The sequence below is a fragment of the Bidens hawaiensis genome, unplaced genomic scaffold (assembly GCF_021521415.1).
Source record: "Bidens hawaiensis isolate Kalapana, Puna unplaced genomic scaffold, B.hawaiensis_p1.1 tig00047435_1, whole genome shotgun sequence".
Taxonomy (NCBI): Eukaryota; Viridiplantae; Streptophyta; class Magnoliopsida; order Asterales; family Asteraceae; genus Bidens; species Bidens hawaiensis.
This window is the reverse complement of record NW_027498470.1, coordinates 58396-78561: the sequence shown is the minus strand read 5'-3', so window position 1 is coordinate 78561 and position 20166 is coordinate 58396. Positions and strand designations below refer to the sequence as shown.

General features: G+C 37.8%; 3 protein-coding genes across 4 annotated transcripts; 1 reads left to right on the top strand and 2 right to left on the bottom strand.

Annotated features, from left to right (window-relative positions):
* Positions 1-7620: 7620 nt before the first annotated feature.
* On the top strand, positions 7621-11922 carry LOC143596975 (COP9 signalosome complex subunit 1-like). Of its 2 annotated transcripts, XM_077075614.1 has the most exons (7): positions 7621-8005; positions 10089-10409; positions 10498-10614; positions 10698-10783; positions 11182-11416; positions 11496-11718; positions 11771-11921. In XM_077075614.1, the coding sequence occupies exons 1-6, from the start codon at positions 7622-7624 to the stop codon at positions 11670-11672; spliced, it is 1320 nt and encodes a 439-aa protein (XP_076931729.1). In that variant the 5' UTR covers position 7621; the 3' UTR covers positions 11673-11718; positions 11771-11921. The 2 variants fall into 2 exon arrangements, with proteins under 2 accessions (XP_076931729.1, XP_076931728.1); XM_077075613.1 differs by having other exon boundaries at positions 11496-11922.
* A 1791-nt stretch (positions 11923-13713) lies between these two features.
* On the bottom strand, positions 13714-14995 carry LOC143596971 ((+)-neomenthol dehydrogenase-like). Its single transcript, XM_077075610.1, has 5 exons — positions 14917-14995; positions 14593-14839; positions 14446-14514; positions 14202-14378; positions 13714-14104 (listed from the first exon to the last, which is right to left on the bottom strand). Exons 1-5 carry the CDS (start codon positions 14958-14960, stop codon positions 13718-13720), a joined length of 924 nt encoding a protein of 307 aa, XP_076931725.1. The 5' UTR covers positions 14961-14995; the 3' UTR covers positions 13714-13717.
* A 393-nt stretch (positions 14996-15388) lies between these two features.
* Positions 15389-18317, bottom strand: LOC143596969 (putative threonine aspartase). The gene is made up of 11 exons (XM_077075609.1): positions 18158-18317; positions 17404-17454; positions 17203-17323; positions 17024-17108; positions 16855-16936; positions 16517-16735; positions 16278-16429; positions 16083-16206; positions 15891-15995; positions 15720-15795; positions 15389-15623 (listed from the first exon to the last, which is right to left on the bottom strand). Coding segments are annotated over exons 1-11 (1155 nt in total). The 5' UTR covers positions 18296-18317; the 3' UTR covers positions 15389-15621.
* Between the last annotated feature and the right edge of the window lie 1849 nt (positions 18318-20166).

The window sequence follows — 20166 nt, the reverse complement described above, 5'->3', positions numbered from 1 at the left end:
CAAAAGGGATGGTTTCCTGTGTAAGGTTTCTTAGGAGGCGGGGCAGGGAGTGCGGGATTGGTTAAGGCATAGTTGTGGACTATAGGAGGTGTTGGGTAGGCTGACAGGGGTTGAGGGGCGTATGCTAGAGGTTGGTAAGCGGGTTGCTGGACTATGGGCGGGTTGGTAAGCGCGTAAGCTTGTCTGCGCCTACGTTTCTGGTTATGGTTTGAGGGTTCAGGTTTGGTTTCTGCGGGTTCAGGGGCAGTTTTGGTGGGTTTGGTCTTCTCAGCTCCCCGCAGGGACAAGGTTCCTGCTCTGACATGGTTGTCGCTGAGCACAGCGGCCAACTCGATGGCGTCAGAGAGGGTTACTGGGTTTCTGGCCCATACAGAATCTTGAATTTCCATGGGGAGACCCCCAAGGAATTTCTCTATGGCTCGGCGGGAAGGGGTAACAAGGTGAGGGACCAGTAAGCTTAGCTCGTGAAAGCGCGTCGCTTACTCGCGCGCTTCACCGCTGTACTGCTTAAGATTCCAAAATTCCTCCTCCAGGCGCTTAACTTCGTTGGGAGGGCAGAATTCTCGCGTAAGAATTTCCTTGAATTCCTCCCATGTCATGCTAGAAGCAGCCTCTGCGCCACGCGCATGAGCTACTCCATTCCACCATGTAAGCGCTCTAGATTCCAAGACACTGGAAGCATACAGGGTTCGTCTGTCTGAGGGGCATTGGGTGTGGAGAAAAGTGTTTTCTATTTTCTCAAGCCACTGGAGCATCACGGTGGCTCCTTCAAGACCTGTGAATTTTGGAGGGTTACCCGCGTTGAAGGATTTAATGTTATAACTGGAGGTATTGTTTTGGCTCAAGGCTTGGGCTATCGCGGCGGCCATTTCCTGGGAACGTTGCTGTCTACGCATGCGCGAGGCTTCTCTTCTCTGAAATCGGCGAGATAGCGGAGGCATTCTATAAAAATTTTAATTTTAGTTAATATCTTAGTTTTAGCACAAAGTTTAACCTCGAAAGGCTTGGTTTCACGGAGTGAGATACTATCAAAAGTTAAAGTAAAATAAATGACCCTAGATGCAGACTTAATAAAGGTAACAAATTCGAATCAAGAATCGACAATTCATGTATCACCATGACTTTCCGAATTCCCAATTTAAAATATACGAGCAAACGGGTATTGGAGATTGACGATTCATGTATCACCATGACTTTTCAATCTTCAATATAAAACATACAAGAAAATGAGTATTGGAGGTTGACAATTCATGTATCACCATGACTTTTCAAGTCTCCAACCTCAGAACATAATCGTAAATGGAAATTGAAAATCAACTATTCATGTATCACCATGACTTTTCGGATTTTCAAATCCAACAAACGAATATGTAAGTAAAATCAATAAAAATCGAAATTTAACAAAAATCGAAATATCGCGAAATAAAACATAAAATCATATACTGCGCAAGCGCGAGCATATTCATAAATAACGAGTAATTAACAATAAGCGCGCAAACATGAGATTTCTCTCATGCGCGAGAAGGGACTCTTAGGTATTCTAGGCCATTACGTCTAACCACCTATCCTAAAGTCAACGAGCTCTGATACCAATCTGTAACACCCCGACCAAAGGCGGATTATACATCGGGGCGCCACATATTGTTTCATTACTCGTGACACTATTGGGTGTCAATATTTAATAAATATATTCATTCACGCGTGCGCAACGTATACATAAGATATAAATAAACCAACATAAATCAATATATTATAAATCAAAATATTTGAACAGCAATAACTTGTCTTGATACATTTTAATCTAGGTCCAAAAGTAAAAACGTCCTATGTGTCCACAAGCTCCAAAACAGCTACTGCAAACCTGAACATGTGTTAAAATAAACGTCAAACACTTGCGTGCTGGTGAGAAATCAAGTTTAATACAATACATAGATAACAATAAATCTGCGCGCAACATGTGTATGTCTGGTTTTCAACAAGGGTGTAATCTGATCGGGACCAACTCTAAGAGACAAGACTGCCAGTGCTCACAATTGAGCTCACAAACAAGACTAACTGTGCATGTGTATACAAAAGAGAAAATCATAAACGATAGTTCTCCCGTGTTCATCTAATGGTACCATGAAAACTGCGGAATAGACCGTCAATACGGTTAATGATCCACACATACAAATAAACAGCCAAGTCTACGTCCTCAACACATGGGATACTGCGCGACTAAAGTTCATAAACAAGTTTAAGACTCTAAGTTTGTATGAACACATGAACATCCCAAAACATTAAAAGCAAAAAGGGATTAGGTACGAGATTACTCACTTGATAACGATGCGGTGTAAGATAAAGCAAGAACCAACTTTAAACAAGCACAAGTTAACCTATAATTAAAGATTATTGTTTTAATGATTGGTTTTAAGTCTTGATTACAAGTTAGCATAATTAATAAGTAACTTAAACAAATTATTATAAACTATATATATATATTACCGGAAAGGCAAGGCAGAACGGAGGCAGAGAGGAGGCGGCAGAGAGAGCAAGGAGCAAGAGAAAATAAGAGAGATTAAGTGTTTTGTGTGTGAAGTGTTAGGAAAATATTATTATTATTTATAGAGAAACCCTAGGAGACATAAATCCAGAAAAAGGGGAAAAGGTTCCAAGACAAACAGAACAAGACAAAACAAAAGATAACAAAAGATATCAAAAGATATGGCAGCTGCAGGGGGCAAGATAAAGCTGTCAGGGAACAGTAAAAAGGCATGGGCAGGTCAGATAAAGGTACTGGTCAAGCATGGCAAAAGCAGATCTCAAAAGATTATGTCAGTCACTTTTTCTACCAACCAATGGGGTTGGTACGCATGCTGCGCCGAAAGTAACTATTCAGACATAAGATAGGTTAGGTCAACAGCTCAGAAGATAAGACAACACAAAAGCATACAGGCTGGATAAAACAGAAGACTAGACTAAAGGGCTCAGCGCGAGAAGGCTAAGGCGCGAAGGCAGACACAGAAGGTCAAGAGAGCGCGAGCGCGAAGGCAGACAGAAACAACCTTAACGCGTCACGGAAAGAACTGCATTTCCATGCGCACTGCGGAAAGAACCACATTTCTTAGCGCGCCGCGGGAGGAACTAAGATTCCTAGCGCGCCGCGGGAAGAACTATAATTCTTCGCGCGTCGAGGGAACTACAAATCCTTAGCGCGTCGCGGGAAGCGTTCGTCTCGCGTATCGCAGGAACAGATGGTCTTCACGCAGGATTCCTTGTAAGGGAGTCTGGCGCGTGGAGCTGCGCAGACAACCTTAGGCGGGAAGGAACAAAGGACAAGAAACAAGGCGTAAGGGCGGGACGGCGACAAGAGGGAAAAGAAGGCGGAAAGAGAGGAGAGGGACGGGACGGCGGAAAGAAAGAGAGAGAAAGAGGCGGGAAGGAAAACATATTATTATTATGTAAAGTAAAATATAAGCATAAATACTAAATCATAAAAGAAAGAGATCGGGTCAGTGAAACGGGTACCTGGGTCGGGTCGGATCAGGGCAGATGTCACAACGCGTACCATTAATTTCGCGGCCACGCGCCCGAAAAATCGCGCCCACGCGCCTGAAAAAGCGTCTGGAATGACCAAGTACTGTCACGTCACCATAACTTCCTGCACGTCCTGACACAGTCAGAAGAAACCGTCGCACGACGTTTCAGAGGTTTGGACTGTTCTTATCCTTTCACCAACTCTTCGAATTTCAAAAAAATTCAAAAAGATTCAAAAGTAAGCGGGAAAATACCCCTTACCTTGGCAACCAAGTAACCATAAGACGGGTGCGGGTACAGTGTTAAGGCAAAACCCTTCACATACTTAGCACCTGCAGGGAATTGAAGCCAAAAATACCTCGGCAACCAAGTAACTATAAGACGGGTGCGGGTACAGTGTTAAGGCAAAACCCTTCACATACCTAGCACCCGCAGGGAATTGACGCCAGGAATACCTTGGCAACCAAGTAACTATAAGACGGGTGCGGGTACAGTGTTAAGGCAAAACCCTTCACATACCTAGCACCCGCAGGGAATTGACGCCAAGAATACCTTGGAAGTAAAGTAACCATAAGACGAGCGCGGGTACAGTGTCAAGGCAAAACCCTTCACATACCTAGCGCTCCGCAGGGAATTGAAACCAAGAAGGATCTTCTGGGCAATGCTTGCGGAAACGGAAATAACATCCCCGCATAGCGGGAACGTCGAGAACTACATTGTTTGAAGCTCCAGGATGGAATTGGTAGTTTTAACATAAATGATCACTATGTTCAAAACTACCAAAACCTCATGGAGAATCCACACAAGTGGGACTCAACGCTCCTGACTTGCGAGGAGGTTACAGACCTACCCGCATCATACCCAAAGATCAAGCAGGAAAGTCGGGAATTTCTGCAAGTGACAAGGACTTCCGCGGGAAGAATCCCCATGGAAAACCTTAAAACTAAACCCTTTTCAAAACCCTTTGCTTAAGTCCAAAAGTTCACCTCACTTTATTAAACATTCATGAGAGGAACATTGGACTGGGGGGACTTGAAGAGGTAGGTCCCAGCAGAGCCCAGTTGGACCCGCAAGACTCACCTTCAAAAGAGACGTCTGCGCAGAAACCAACTGGATACGCAGGACCCACCATGCTCAGAGACGTGACGTCCTTACGCGCAGTACGCAAGCTGTTCCCGCAGGAAATGCCTCCCAATGGTGAAGGACTCTGCCTGTTCCCGCAGCTGCGGATACAAGCCATCAGGGAAGGCCACCCGCGCAGCAAGGCTACACGCACAAGGCACTTAGCTCTCAATCATTCAGTTGTCACCTGAAGGAATGAGCAAAGCCGGGAACAATCCCGCACAAAGGCGGGAGGGGGAATACTCCCGCCCAACTAAGCCAGTCCGTACGATACGGGAAGATCTTCTGTACTGTACCTGACGAGGTATGGGCAAAAGATCTGACTAAAGATACGACAGCTTATTGACAACAGTATGGCGAGTAGCATGCTCTTGTACTGTATGTCACTATTAGCCGCTGCCTACTCACCAACTCCTGTCATACCACGTGCATAGCCGGCAGTTGGTGGAAAAGGAATAGTACACAGCAGGCCTGGTCACTATCAGCCGCTGCCTACCCACCAACTACCAGCAGGGCACGTGCGTAGGCCACAGTTGGTAGAACAGGAATACTATTCAGCCGGCCACACCTCCTTGGAAACCTACCTTCGGCTATAAATACCCCAAATGGTATGATCATCTTATCTTATCATATTATCATCATATTATACCTGATATCTGCTCTAGCAATCTCTTAATATACATTTATATTTAAAGAGCAATCTAGTCTGATTCTCACGCCGGAGGGTGGTCATAAGGAGGAACCCCCCCCCCCTTCTCAGTGACAAGCTCACGGTGTCTGTTTTGCAGGTTATCAGAAGAACCATCTTTGCCGGGTCTAACCCCTCGTGGGAAACATCTATCTAACCCCCAGGTTACCCGTAATCTGCCCGGGGTCCGGTTAGTGTTTCTTCAGTTAGCTTGGTTAGTAATTTCAAAAGAAGTTAATCTCTCTAGTATATTAGTGACATGTGACTTTGAAAGAATTCTAACTAGGAAAATACGAGAATGTGCAGGACACTTTCGGTGACCCGTTTTCTTGGATCAAATGAGTCACGATAAAGACTAATTGTTTCATATGGAGTGCTATTTCGAATCTATTGCAACCGCTTTGTTGATAAGGGGTGTTCCAGTCGATATAAATTGTGTTTGGTGTGGTTTGGAAACGGAAACCATGGGCCAACTTTTAATCTTCTGTAAGCTATCTAATTGGGTGTGGTTAATCATTTTTGGTTGGTTAAAGTTTTCATTCGGAACTCAATGCTAAACGATTAAACAATTGGTGGAATTTCCAGTCACTTTGAAGCCAACGAAGGAGAAAAGGGCAACTGGCCAACGCAATTATTGCAACCACACGTTGGATCACTTGGAGAACAAGAAATGAAACTATTTTCAATCATAAAGAATTAACTCAACATGTCTGGTAGGAAGATTAAAATCAATTTCTTACCTTTGGATCAAGAATAGAGCGGATCTCAAGAGCTTGGATTGGGAAAATGACGGAGCTTAAATTTCATTTATATGCAAATCAGTTGTGAGTTTGTTGTACGTCGTTATGCTTTCCTTTGTTCCTTTTCTTAAGCTTGTTGCTTGTTTAATGAAGTCCCAACAATAAAAATATAAATTAAAAAATGGTCAGATTTGGAGTTTGAAGCATCAAATTGTATTTAGTTGTTTTGTTGTATGTCGTTATATTTTCATATTTGTGATCGTTGTTTATGTTTTACTCTAAACATTAAAGATGCTTTGAAGTGTCAATATTTTTGCGTGCTCGTGAACTTTGTAGATAACTAATAACACTTAAACTTAATAGTTATTTTCCTCCTCACCTTCTTTCCAAAATAAAATACGAGATCACGCTTTAAAGGTATTATAGCCGGTAAACATTTGTGAATCATAAGCAGTGGTGAAGCTTGGACATATACGTCGAGGGGGCCGGACTTAATATGTATAAAAAAAATCATAAATTAGAGGGGGGTGGGCTCAAAATTTCGGTCGGAAACGGGTAAATAATTTTCGGCCGAAAAAGGATAAATTTGCACTACCGAGCGGAAAAACGGAGGGGCCGGGCTCAAAATTTCGGTCGAAAATGGGTAAATTTACACCATGTATACAAATTTTCGGCCGGATAAAGATAAATTTACACTAACGAGCGAAAAAACGGAGGGAGCCAGACTCAAAATTTCGGCCATAAACGGGTAAATTTACACTATGTATAAAAACTTTTCGACCGTAAAAGGTTAATTTACACTATCGAGCGTTGCCGGGGCCACCCCTGGCCCCAACTAAGCAACGTCCCTGATCATAAGCATTCTTATATGATTAAAACACTACTTATTTGGAAAATAAATTTTAAATAGAGAAAATTGACGATGCAACATCCGCGTCTCGCACCATCATATTGTCTGTTTTGTACTAAAGTGATCACAATATTTTTGATTGCCCAAACTACTTCAAAACCGTTACTGATAATATTAGACGGTTATTGGGAGTAAAGTGTCAAAGTCGTCCACGAGGTTTCATCAATTATGCATATTTCGTTCAAAAAATGTTTTTTTTTTTTTTTTGCAACTGGGCCATTGAGATTTCCCACTTGTTGGCAATGGCCTCAAAAACGATAACTTTGCTAATTTTTTTATCTGTTCTCAGGGGTATATTTGTCTTTTATCCTTGAGTTAACGGTGAAAATCAACAAAGTTAATGATTTGAACTGAATTGGTAATAAGTGAGAAACCTAGATGGTCCAGCTGTATTAAAACTTTTTGAACGAAATCACATAATCGACTATCAGAGACGATTTCGGCATTTTACTCGTGTTATTGGGCTCTGCTGCACTGGATTGTTGGGTTTTAAAAAACCCAATATGTTATGGGCTTTAGGCTTTTACTCTATTAATAAGTATTAACTATAAACTCTACATATGAAAACGTCGTCGTCGTCGTAACTCGTAACTCCTTTCCACTTCAACCTTCAAATCCAAACCTCAAACCAAGCCCTAACGAGTCATGGACACGGACGAGATCTTCACCAACGGCGTAGACGACGAACCATCACCACCACAACAACAACAGCAACGGCGTCCAATCATCAGCAGCGAACAGCTCGACATCGAGGCGTACGCCGCGTTATACACCGGCCGTACAAAGATATCCAGGTTATTATTCATCTCGGACAAATGCGATAACGTGAGTGTGAAGCTAGAGGCGCTGCGGATGGCGTATGTGGAGGTTAAGAAAGGAGAGAACACGCAGTTGTTTAGGGAAGTTGTTCAGAAGATTGATGGACGGTTAGGTTTAGAGTATGGGAATGATGTCAATTGGATGGATGCGGTGGACCGGAGAGCCGATGTCAGGAAGGAGAAGCTGGAGAATGAGCTTAATGCTTACAGAGTAATTTGTTATACCTTGTTATAATGTTTAGAGGGCTTAGAATTGTGATTAGATTAGTTGGTTAGGGGAGTAAGCGAGTTAGGTACTCGAGATCGGCTTGTTAGAAACTTGAATTCAGTTTAGTTTAAAAAATAAGGTTGTTTGATAAGTGAGTTAGGGCTTCACTTGTGGAGCTCGAGCTTCAGAAGCTGGAGAATGAGCTTGATGCTTATAGAGTAATGTGCTGTTTGTTGTTAGTTTATGATTTTGTGATTTTGTGATTTGTTGTTGTAGTGTTGCTAGGTGTGTTTAGTTATTAGGGGGTGTCAGTAGTTAGCTACTTGAGGTCGGGCTCGTTAGAATTTTGAATTGTGTTGAGTTAAAAAGTAAGTTTGTTTGGTAAGTGAGTCTGAGCTTCATAGGTGGAGCTTGAACTTGAGAAGCTGGAGAATGAGCTTTAATTCTTACGGAGTTTTATATTGTTCATTATTAGTTTATGATTTCGTGATTAATATTTAATTGTTAGAATGTTGCAATTGTATGGTTTTGGTTCTTTTTAGCTAGCAATTTTATATTTTAAGGTGTTTTTATTTGGAGAAGTAAAAGTTATGATTAGGAAACTCAAAGCTTGTGCTTAGTTATCAGGTGCGTAAGTCAGCCGAGCTGCTTGTTAGCTACTCGATATTGGTTTGTTAAAATTTTGAATTGAGTTGTCCTTAAAAATAACCTTGTTTGATAAGTGAGCCCGAGCATCAGTTGTTGAGCTCGAGAATCTGGAGAATGAGCTTAATGCTTACAGAGTAATTTTGTTATTCGTTATGTGTTTCTATTTTCATGATTCATTGTAAATATGTTGTCAATTGTATGATATTTTAGGTCCTTTTCATTTAGAGAACTTAGACTTATGATTAGGAAGCCCAAAGCTTGTTTGATAAGTGAGCCCGAGCATCAGTTGTTGAGCTCGAGAATCTGGAGAATGAGCTTAATGCTTACAGAGTAATTTTGTTATTCGTTATGTGTTTCTATTTTCATGATTCATTGTAAATATGTTGTCAATTGTATGATATTTTAGGTCCTTTTCATTTAGAGAACTTAGACTTATGATTAGGAAGCCCAAAGCTTGTGCTTAGTTATTAGGGATGCAAACGAGTTAGTTACTTGAGATTGGTTCGTTAAAAACTTGGATTGAGTTGAGCTGAAAAATAAGCTTGTTTGATAACTGGAGCTCGAGCTTGAGAAGTTGGAGAATGAGCTTAATGCTTATAGAGTAATATATTGTTTGTTTTTAGTTTATGATTTTGTGATTTGTTATAATGTTGCTAATTGTTATAATGTTCAGAGAAGTTATGCTTGTGATCGGGAAAGTCAAAGCTTGTGGTTAGTTATTATGGATGCAAACAAGTTAGTTACTTGAGATTGGTTCGTTAAAAACTTGGATTGAGTTGAGCTTCAAAATAAGGTTGTTTGATAAGTGAACCCGAGCTTCACTTGTGGAGCTCGAGCTATCTTACAGAGTGATTATTTTTAATACTTTGATTCATTGCTATAATTGAGTGTTGTTGAAGTTTTTTCTACAGTTTGTGTTGCCAATTGTATGATTTTGGTACTTTTTAGGTAGCAAATTTAGGAGTTTTGATGATATGCTAGTTTAGTTTTTTTAAGAGCATAAACTTATGATTAGGAAAATTAAATCTTATTCATAGTTATAAATGTCACTTTAAGTAAGGTACTTACACAATTACGCACACAGTTTATTTAATACCATACATTTTTATTCATAAATGAGACATTTAATACTCCACAAGTTTACGCACACAGAGCAAACGATCTCTGCTTGTTTCGAGCTCTATTTGAGGTTCAGGCTCGGCTCTTTTTAGCTTTTATCGATCCGATCTCGAGTAGCTCACGTGCTCCTAAACTCGTTTGCACCTCTAGGAATCAAGTTCTCTAATGCATTTAAGTGATAATCACAGTTTCAATGCCAGTTTGTGAAAATCTAAGCTTTCTGTTACAACTTCTGAGGATCAAAGTCTTCAGTGTTAGCCCAAACCAACTCATTTGGTCATGAGATTCCAACTTGGCTAACTTGTTTCTATTGTTGCAGACAAATTTGATTAAAGAGAGCATAAGAATGGGATACAACGACTTTGGAGACTTTTACTACGCTCGTGGTACACTTGGAGAGGCGTTTAAGAATTATGTTCGCACCCGTGACTATTGCACAACTGCAAAACACATCATACACATGTGCTTAAATGCAATTTTGGTCAGCATTGAAATGGGACAATTTGCACATGTCACAAGCTATGTCAGTAAAGCAGAGCAAAACAAAGCTGATCTAGATCCAATCACAATTGCAAAACTACAATGTGCTGCTGGACTTGCTCACCTTGAAGCTAGGAAATACAAACAAGCCGCTCGCAAGGTCTTATTTCTTTTAACCATATTTTAATATAAAAATATTAATCTGGTATACAGTTACAACCTCCTTAACCTCATGGGTTTGTTCATAGTTTTTGGAAACCGCTCCAGAATTAGGAAACAGCTACTCGGAAGTTATTGCAGCTCAAGATGTTGCAACATATGGTGGACTTTGTGCTCTTGCAAGTTTTGACCGTGCAGAGTTGAAGGCAATATTTTTTATTATAGTTTATATATTACTCTACTGGAGTACTGTCTCACTATTTAATAAAATTGTCTACTTGATTGACAGGCAAAAGTAATTGACAATATTAACTTCCGTAACTTCTTAGAGTTGGTGCCTGAAGTAAGGGAACTTATCAATGATTTCTATTCAAGGTATTTTTGTGTTTGTGCAATCTGATTATTAATAGAAATTACACAGTTGGTTCCTCTAGTTCACCCATGTTATGGATTTGATACATTGTTTTGAAATTAGTCTACCATTCAGACTTAATTTTAGTCTAGTGATATTTCCAAAAAAAGAACGCAATCTTTTTTTGTTCAATTTTTAAAAATGACTAAAATTTTTTTGTACTATTTTTAATAGTAAAGGGGTATTTTAGTCATTTAACAGAAAAAGATAACCCATCTATAGCCAGGGACTAAATATGCTATTTTTTTGAAATTACTGGACTAAAGATGTAATTTTCGAAAATAATGTATCAAGGATGTAATAAGTAAACCATAGGAGTTATATATTTTTTGTAATAAAAAAATTTCTTGCAATTTTGCAGTCATTATGCTTCGTGTTTAGATTACCTTGGGAACCTTAAAGCAAACCTGCTGCTTGACATTCATTTGCATGATCATGTGGAAACGCTTTATACTGACATCCGTAATAAAGCCCTAATTCAGTATACGCATCCGTTTGTATCGGTTGACCTGAACATGATGGCTAATGCCTTTAAAACCACTGTTACTGGTATACAAAAAGAACTTGAAGCTTTAATTACAGACAACCAAATTCAGGTACTAATATAACTAACTAAATCATGCATTGGCCAACAAGTCAACATTATAACTAATCTATTGATTGGTGTGTTTTCAGGCAAGAATTGACTCACACAACAAGATCCTGTATGCTCGACATGCGGATCAAAGGAAAGCCACGTTTCAAAGGGTCTTGCAGACCGGGGTTGAGTTTGATCGTGATGTTAGGGCCATGCTGCTAAGGGCGAATCTTGTTAAGCATGATTATAATGTCAAGGCATCAAGGAAGATTTAAAATTTCAAGATTTATGTTTATAAATTTGCACTGGATTAACAGTAGCCTTTTGTGTAAAAAGGAACTGGTTTTCAATACAGAATGGTCTGGTATGTGACTGGTTTTTTGTGGTTAAAGTTTAGGTTTTAATCTTTATGTTAAACGAGTATGTCATGCGATTTGGAACACAACCCATATGAATCTGATAACGAACCAGCTTGTGAAATGTCTATTTAAAGTCTGATAACGAATGCAAACCATTTGAAGCATGATTCTAAGTAATAATCCATCAGGCTAAACAGTTAAACACCCTTGTTTTTCTAACTGAGAACACTTTATCTATTTTAAAGCTGTTCAACCGATTGATTATGATTTGTTATCTTATGTTTCAAACAAAGAAAAATATGCAGTTGTGAACTGCTATAGAACTATTATCAAAGTCGAAAATAATAATAATAAAAAAAATCTCCGATCAGCTGCGTATCTCATTAGTTGCATCCGGATCCTTTCCAATACCCAACTGTACATCAAAGTCTGTATCAAGATAAGTACTTGTTAAGTAAATATAAGACTTCTTTTAAAGATCAGATATACAACTTTAAAATGGATCAACAATTTTAACAAAAATGTATCATGACAAGTATTTGTAAAATAAGTTATGAGATCATTACCATAGGTTTAGTTTACTGAACGTTACATAATAGAGGTTATGGTTTCAAGGTGTCATGACTGTAGTCTCACAAATCTCCTGGAGTTAACAGCTCATGTAAATAGAATCGCCCAATGCATTACCCTCCCGTGTGTAGTAATTACTTGGTTTTTTTCTATCAGTGTTTAGCATGGAAAACCAGGTCCCGTAAACTTTTATTTATAATTATAACACATGATAAATATTACAAATATTGTTTTGTTGCGATCGATCCACCATCGTTGAGATTTGATCTTGAAATCATGTCTCCGGTTTTGGCAATATGATATCGATTTTAAAGATTTGACATTCTGATAGATCACACATGGACTTGCACAACCCCACAAACAAATATTTCATGAAGCAAGAACATAAGAGATTCATCAAATATATTAGTTACACCAAAAAAAGAAGTAAAATGCGAGATTAACTTAAATACCAAGTGCACAAAAGTCTACATAATTAATATATATATATCAATATGTTTTCTATAACATATAAAAATGAAAGATGTTAAAATGGCCACATTCAACTGTATCAACATAGGGGAACATCAAAGTATCACATACATCAAGTTAAGGATTCTGTCTTCATGACCGCCGCTGATGTTTTACAGAAGACCTTTTTAAGATAAGGAATGTTAGAACCTAGTACCAATTGTCATGCATATGTTCGTATGATGCACATGCCTTTAAAATATGAACAGTTTAACTTGCTCTCAAATAATAATGAACAGTTTAACTTGCTCTCAAATAATAATGAGCACCTCTAGGCTCAACCATTGTTTTGGACTTTTCATCGAGTACGCTTATTTTACAACAAATTGAACTGTCACCTGACCGAAATCAAAACACCTCCTTCATCTATGATCCGGGTAGTTGGCGCTATGTATCCCCGCAATGGAACCAATTTGAGATGGGAAGGTCTCCAAAGTATAAATACAAACTAAATTAATATAAACCAGACAAGAAAATCAAATGAACAATATCACAATTAATCTACCACTAATTACGGTTACTAATCTAGCTGCTCCAATACTCCTCTTATGTTTAAATATAGGACGGGAATAGGTAGCGAGACAACTCAGTCGAACTAGGTTGGATTCTTAATTGAGTCACGTATAGTTGCGTATGCATCACAAACAACTATACCAGATCTCAAAAAATAGCAAATGGTCTGGGGAGGATAAAATGTAGGCAAACATTACCTCTATCCATGTGGATATAGCATACAAACATACAAAACTGAAACTATAGAAATAGGTATCTACCAATAACGAAAGGAGTCGCGTAAAACTGTAAAAGTACCATAGTAAAATAGAAAAGCATATAACATGATAAATAGCATATGAACCTATACTTTTACATATTCAACTTCATCAAAAAGATGACACTTCATCCCTGAAAAAGAAAAGACCAGAATGCTGTTGCCCATGATCAACTGATAGTAATGCAAGCCTGACAACACTGTGAGCACCCTCTTCGACACTCAACTTTCCGGTAAACAAACTTAAATTTGATTTCACATGCCCCGGGCAAACACAAGTTACGATAAAGTTTGGATGCTTCTTTGCTAACAATCTTGTGTAGCCATTCATCGCTGCTTTTGATAGCGTATATGCAGATAAAAAAGACGGCCACTTCTTTGTTTCTAAACAGCTCTCTTTAAAATCTTTAAGGAAAACTTCAAGGATCTCGTCGATTCGATCTTCGCTTAGAGATTTTGTATCGTTCAAGATGTTACAAGCCCACTCGTTGGTTACAAACTGTCAAAGTTAACACGCTGCTTGTCAAGTTGTCATATCAAAATGATGTTGATTTTATGACACTAGACACAAATTAGTAAATTTTCTTGTTTTTAACCTGTAATTTTCCGGAACTTGATGAAACATTGACGATTCTTGGAGAGTCGGACAATGAGAGAAGAGGCATGAACGCTTCGGTCATCCTCTTTGCTCCGTAATAATTTGTTTGAATGCAGTCTTCTCCTATGTTATATGGCTGTGTAGAAATCTCGCCCCATTTGATATATCCTGAATCCTGCAGTAATCATATTTGCGACACTTTAGACGCATCCCATATCGTTTTATACTGTTTAGAAACTTACCTCATCATTTGTAAAGGCTTCTAATGCATTAGTGTCAATTCTCACTCCCAAAATTGCAGCATTATTCACCTATATGAATAGTTTTGAATCGGTTTATATAAAAACATTTGTTAACCATAGTACATAAACATAACATGCACATCATACCAAGATATCAAGCTTCCCATATTTGGATTTCACAAAGTCAACAAGAGAGGAGATGCTAGATGGATCCAACACATCAAGTTGATGAAAAACCAGATGCTTAAAAAAAGAACAACCTTCAAGAGTTTTCATCGCGGTTTTTCCTTTTTCCTCGTCTCGGGCAGTTAACACGACTTGAACTCCTTTTGAAGCCAACTGTTTGCATATCGCTAAGCCTATCCCTTGGTTCGATCCGATAACTATCGCATACCTACAAACACAAAAGTTGAAACATTACTATGTGTTTTAATTTGATTAAAAGAAGAGTATGAGTTTGGATCAAATTACCTTTGTGTTGCAAGAAATTTTGAGTCTTCTTGTTTGATGGCCATTGTGGAGTGATGGGTGATTAAGTTAATGAGAGCATATATATCTTGGACTTACAAATGAATCATGACAATAGTTTTTGGAAGTATTGTGTTTTTTTAAATGATTATTATTTTTTATTGTTTTACTTAATCAAGGCATTGTGTCACATCTGACTCACAAGAGATCTTGGCTGGTGTTTAATTAAAACAAAAGATAAAAGTTATTTTAAGATGTGCACATATAATATACTAATTTGATGTTAACAGTATGTCTTTTTACTCTTGACATTAAAACATCATTGACATTGATTTGGGGTCATCTTACATTTTATATTGTGAACAACTAATTAGAGATGAAACAAAAACTACTAGTGTATATAAAATGAAAAAAAAAAACATTTTGAGAATATGACATACATTTTAAAATCAAAAGAAAGTCTAACTGTGTATATGCTAACAATCCAGTTGTTCTATAAGGAACAAAATTCATTAATTAAATACACGTTGAAGCTAAAAATGGCGGAATCTGGGAAAAACTGGTACTGCTACTGCTGTGATTGTCCATCGATCAAACCGGTTTTCACAAACTTTAACTTAAGACGCTCAATGTCTTTTGTTTTGTTTTAACGTCGCTGGAAATGCCGCACGGTCATAATCAGAATCTGGATCTTCAAACCTAACATTCTTCTAAAACAACGATAATTATTTAAAAAAAAATATGATAATTTTGCATAAAATAAGCAACTGTACACTTAATTTAAGTCTTAAACTATGTACACTTACAATTGAGGTTAATTAATGCTGCAAACTGGGATATCTCTGTTCTATCCTGTTGTTTTTTATTTCTCAAAATAGAAGCCTGCAAACAATTTAAAAAAAAAAACAAAATAGTTTTTATAAACATGCTTGGTTTTTTACTCAAATTTATACAGAAGCAGCAAAAATGTTTCATACCTTTGGCTGCTCCATGGAATTACCAAAATACCCTATTCCAAAAGATAAGGCAGTATAGCCAGCAGCAATTTCAACAGATTTCAGCTGCGGTGATGATCCAATATCCTGATTATAAATAACTAACAAGTTAGTTATAACTATAAAAATCATACGATGACAATAATTATATAAATCTTTGAATAGCAAGCTAACAATTATAGGAGCCTCGGCTTGCACAAGCAGAATTCCAGCACTTGCATCACTACCACGTTGACAACTGTCGTTGATTACAGACTCAAGAACTTTTGAGCAGGCCGCACCTGGACCAGCCTGCAATCTGCATGAGAGTTTACCATATTTGACTAATATGCAAGAATAATTAAAAAAGTTATAAACAAATAGACATACAGTGATGAAGAACTACAAGATTCTTGAGCAGCAAACTTTCTCATCAGGCATTCACCAGCACCACTAACACAACTACCAACTTTTAAAGGGCCTGCCGATGAGGCCCAACAGCCAGAACCATATGTTGCTGCTAATCCCACACGCCCGCTCACCTTTTTTCATTTTTAAAAAAGAAGTTTTATAAACATACAGATCAAACAAATGTGCTCATATAAATATATAGATTTAAAAAAAAAGACCTTTAGTGCGATGCCACCACTAGATGCTCCAGATGCTATATTCCCTTCTTTATCTATACATATAACTCCTACGGTATCCATAATACTGTCCATAGCAAGATTATTATCAATCTGTTGAGAACTAGATGACGGTTCGCCTGATAAAGTTCTGGATGTTGCATCATCAAGCATTGCTTTATAATTCTTCCATTGTTCTTTTGCCTTTTTTGTCACAAGCCACTATAAGCAGAAAAATATGGTTACATATAGGGGCTCAAATGTGGAAAAAAAAAACTGTGAAAATGAGAAACGAGAAAAATATATATTAAAATATCAAATGGGGGCAGTGGCGAGCGTACCTTATCGGCGTCTTCAATGGTTCCTAGAAAGTCAATGCCCTTTGACTTAGCCCAAGAACGGGCACCGTCACCAGCCAAAAACCTAAGAATATTGATAAAACAACAAAAAAGTAATTTAATTTGTAAACCTTAAAAAAGTCAAACTCACAAAAGTTAAATGAAAGTTTACATTGGAGGAATTCGACCGAGCAGGGATGAACCCGACATCTGGTCCTTGACTAACAAAGCTGCAATCTTGATGGCATTTTTCACACCTGATAATCATTTGCTTCAAATAAAGGTAAAAATATATATATGAGAACAAAAACCACAATATATAAGCAAACCAAATAATAACTTGGGACATACCTGGCACTGCTCCAACAGCTCCAAATGATCCCGAATTACCATCCATGACACTAGCATCACATTCGACATGACCATCTTCTGTCAAGTTTGACCCCCTACCAGCATTTGTGCATGGATCATTCTGCAGGTCAACATTCACTAATTCAATTTTACAAAAAAAAAATGCATATACAAATACTCAAAATATGAATACAATCATACCTCTAAGGTCTCAATGGCTGCTGATACAGCATCTACACATCCACCAGAACCCTACAACAAAGAAAAGAACATGAAAACCATTTATAAAAGAGTAGCTCGTCACTATTGTAAAAATCGCTAGGTGTTAGTTGGGCGGTGGGATCCGACTAACAATTCATAGGTATTAATCGGATTGGAATTTTTATACATACTTTTTTTCAAAATTATGTGTGTGCATATAAAATTTTGTAAAATTACATATAAAAGTTCACATTATTATCACATAGTATAGTTAAAACAAAAAGAATTAAACGTAAACATAACAAAAAACAAATCAACGAGAAAAAACTTTCAAACATACATTAGTTCATGAATCGAGTCTAGAACTCGGGTTGCAACCAACGTCCGATTTAGGCTGATTTTGACCGCCTTACCGATCTGTTGGTCATATTATCTGAAATTGAATCGACAACTAATCGCGATTTTTACAACACTAAAGCTTATGAATCTTCTAATAAACGAGAGGCTGTTAAAAAGCTCGTGGCTCGCTCGAATAAAGCCAGCTAAAAACACATTATTTGAAACGACCTGAGCCGTGCCGACTAGTTTACAAATTCAATTCCTCTGTGATCAAACATTTAGCAAATATTTAACAAACTTAATAATCGCATACAAAACCTAACTCTTATTTTAGAGTTACAATATAAACTATCACAAAGCCAAAATGAAGCAGATACAAATAAATAATATATAAACCAATCGTTTATCTATATACCGTTCGGAGAATAGAGGCGGCGGCGATGCAGGCGGTTTTCATGGCGGATCGGAGAGCCTTGTCGTTGACCGGCGAGTGGTAACCGGCTCCGACGTGTACGGCCACGAAGAATCTCTCATCGGAAACTTCGCCGGCCATTACTTTTCCAGTAAATAAAATACTCCGATGGTTTGTGACAAGTAGTCAGTTTTGCCCCTTAATGTTTAAGTGTTTATCTTTTAATATCCCAAATGTAGCTGGGCTTTGTGTTACGGAGTTATCGTTTGGTTTTTTATTTTTTTTTTGTTTGCGAAGGTCAGCGAGTTTGTCCAGTTATGATTAGGGTATATTGGTTTCGTCATGTCTTGGATTTATGTAGCGAGTTAAAATAGCTCACTCGTACACCGAGGCTTAACACATTCTTATGATTAGGGTATATTGGTTTCGCCATGTCTTGGATTATCGGCGGACATTAAAGTGGAAGCGATGATGGGAAAACTTTGTGAAGCATGAAAGAGAATTGCCCGGTTTTGCCCCCTCAATGTTTAACTATTTACTATTTCATATACTCAAATTATGGAATTGACATTTTTATCAGTATTTTGGATTATATATATACCACTTATTTTTCATTTCTTTCTTTTTTTTAATATATATATATATATATATATATATATATATATATATATATATATATATGGTTTGTATCATTTACCAACTCCTAATTTTGTTAAGAAGTTTAGGAACTAATTTTAATCAATAATTTTATTTTTATCATTGTTTTGTTTTTATTCAACATAAGGTTATTAACGTAAATTATCACTTTCAATCATTCCCATGATTTCTAAGAGAACCATTTACAAATTGAGAACTTTGAGAACTATTTTGGACCACTAAAAACCGGCTTCCAATTGAGCGTGTTCTTGATAGGAACCCTTTTCGCTTACTCGGTGAGGATTTCGTTAATGGCTGGGGGAGAACACCGGCTTCCAATTGAGCGTCGAGTGTTATCGATACTTCATTAGGCTCCGTTTCCATTTTAATTTGTTTATATGAAATACCATCTCTACTTGGTACCTTATATATACATATGCAAGTTGCTTAATATTTGTGGTTTCTTGTTTCCATGATGTTTCTCATAAAAGTGACCGAGATATTTCTTTTTTATATAAAACAACACTCTAATGGTGTCGACGTGGTAAAATATCTACATTTGTAATTTGTTGTGGTTAGCCCACTTGAGAAACACACCAAACTAGCCCTAAATGGCAAACTGACAACATGTCTGTTTATTAGATGGTCCTCTTTATTATTTTGTTTATTAGATGGTCCTCTTTATTATCTATACAATCACATGGATGGTTTTGTGTGGTACTAAGGTTTTTGAAAGTTTTTCTTTATAACGACGACTTTTTGTAGTTAGGCTATCGCACTTTTTGTATTTAGAGAGTCCTATGGTCAGACTATGTTTTCATAACTGGACCCACGCTGGCTTCAGAGTTCAGCTTGGGCGTTCCCCTAGAAAACCATACCGCCGGCTTTCACTTGACAGTCATTGTGCCGCCACAAGAGCAGAACTCTCTGTTGTAACACACAATGAGACGGAAACCTGGGTGGGCTTGGATCCGAGCTGACAACCTTGTACAAGACCTAGCTAAAATCCTTTATTTCCAATATTCACCCAAAGTAACACAAGTGAGGATCGAACTTGAGTCTTCGCCGAAGAACCCATGTCTTTCTGCGTCTAGGTTAATCACAACTATTATCTAAATTCTAAATTATATGTTCCTTAACACTAACAATCATTAAAAATTTAGTTAAATATAAGTAAATTACTAAATGGTCAATATACCATTGTGTTTGACCCGTAAACCCCATCAACTAACCCGTTTAACCTACTATTTTTTATTACCCATCAACTTGATTAACACGTTACAATTAGGTTATCATTTGCCACATGTTTGATAAGTTTAGATAAACGGGCTAAAGTGTTCGGGTTACAGGATTTTAAGGGTGTGCGGGTTAGTGTT

What these genes read in the sequence shown, in the direction of transcription:
- LOC143596969 (XM_077075609.1), bottom strand. Translation starts at nt 18,295, where the DNA reads ATGGCCGGCGAAGTTTCCGATGAGAGATTCTTCGTGGCCGTACACGTC. An exon ending in CAGCCATTGAGACCTTAGAG is followed by an intron (nt 17,324 to 17,403) that starts GTATGATTGTAT and finishes GTTGACCTGCAG; the next exon opens with AATGATCCATGCACAAATGC. An exon ending in GTGGTGGCATCGCACTAAAG is followed by an intron (nt 16,430 to 16,516) that starts GTCTTTTTTTTT and finishes AAATGAAAAAAG; the next exon opens with GTGAGCGGGCGTGTGGGATT.
- LOC143596971 (XM_077075610.1), bottom strand. Translation starts at nt 14,960, where the DNA reads ATGGCCATCAAACAAGAAGACTCAAAATTTCTTGCAACACAAAG. An exon ending in ATGGGAAGCTTGATATCTTG is followed by an intron (nt 14,515 to 14,592) that starts GTATGATGTGCA and finishes CTATTCATATAG; the next exon opens with GTGAATAATGCTGCAATTTT. An exon ending in CAAGTTCCGGAAAATTACAG is followed by an intron (nt 14,105 to 14,201) that starts GTTAAAAACAAG and finishes TAACTTTGACAG; the next exon opens with TTTGTAACCAACGAGTGGGC.
- LOC143596975 (XM_077075613.1), top strand. Translation starts at nt 7,622, where the DNA reads ATGGACACGGACGAGATCTTCACCAACGGCGTAGACGACGAACCATCA. An exon ending in ATGAGCTTAATGCTTACAGA is followed by an intron (nt 8,006 to 10,088) that starts GTAATTTGTTAT and finishes CTATTGTTGCAG; the next exon opens with ACAAATTTGATTAAAGAGAG. An exon ending in ATCAATGATTTCTATTCAAG is followed by an intron (nt 10,784 to 11,181) that starts GTATTTTTGTGT and finishes GCAATTTTGCAG; the next exon opens with TCATTATGCTTCGTGTTTAG.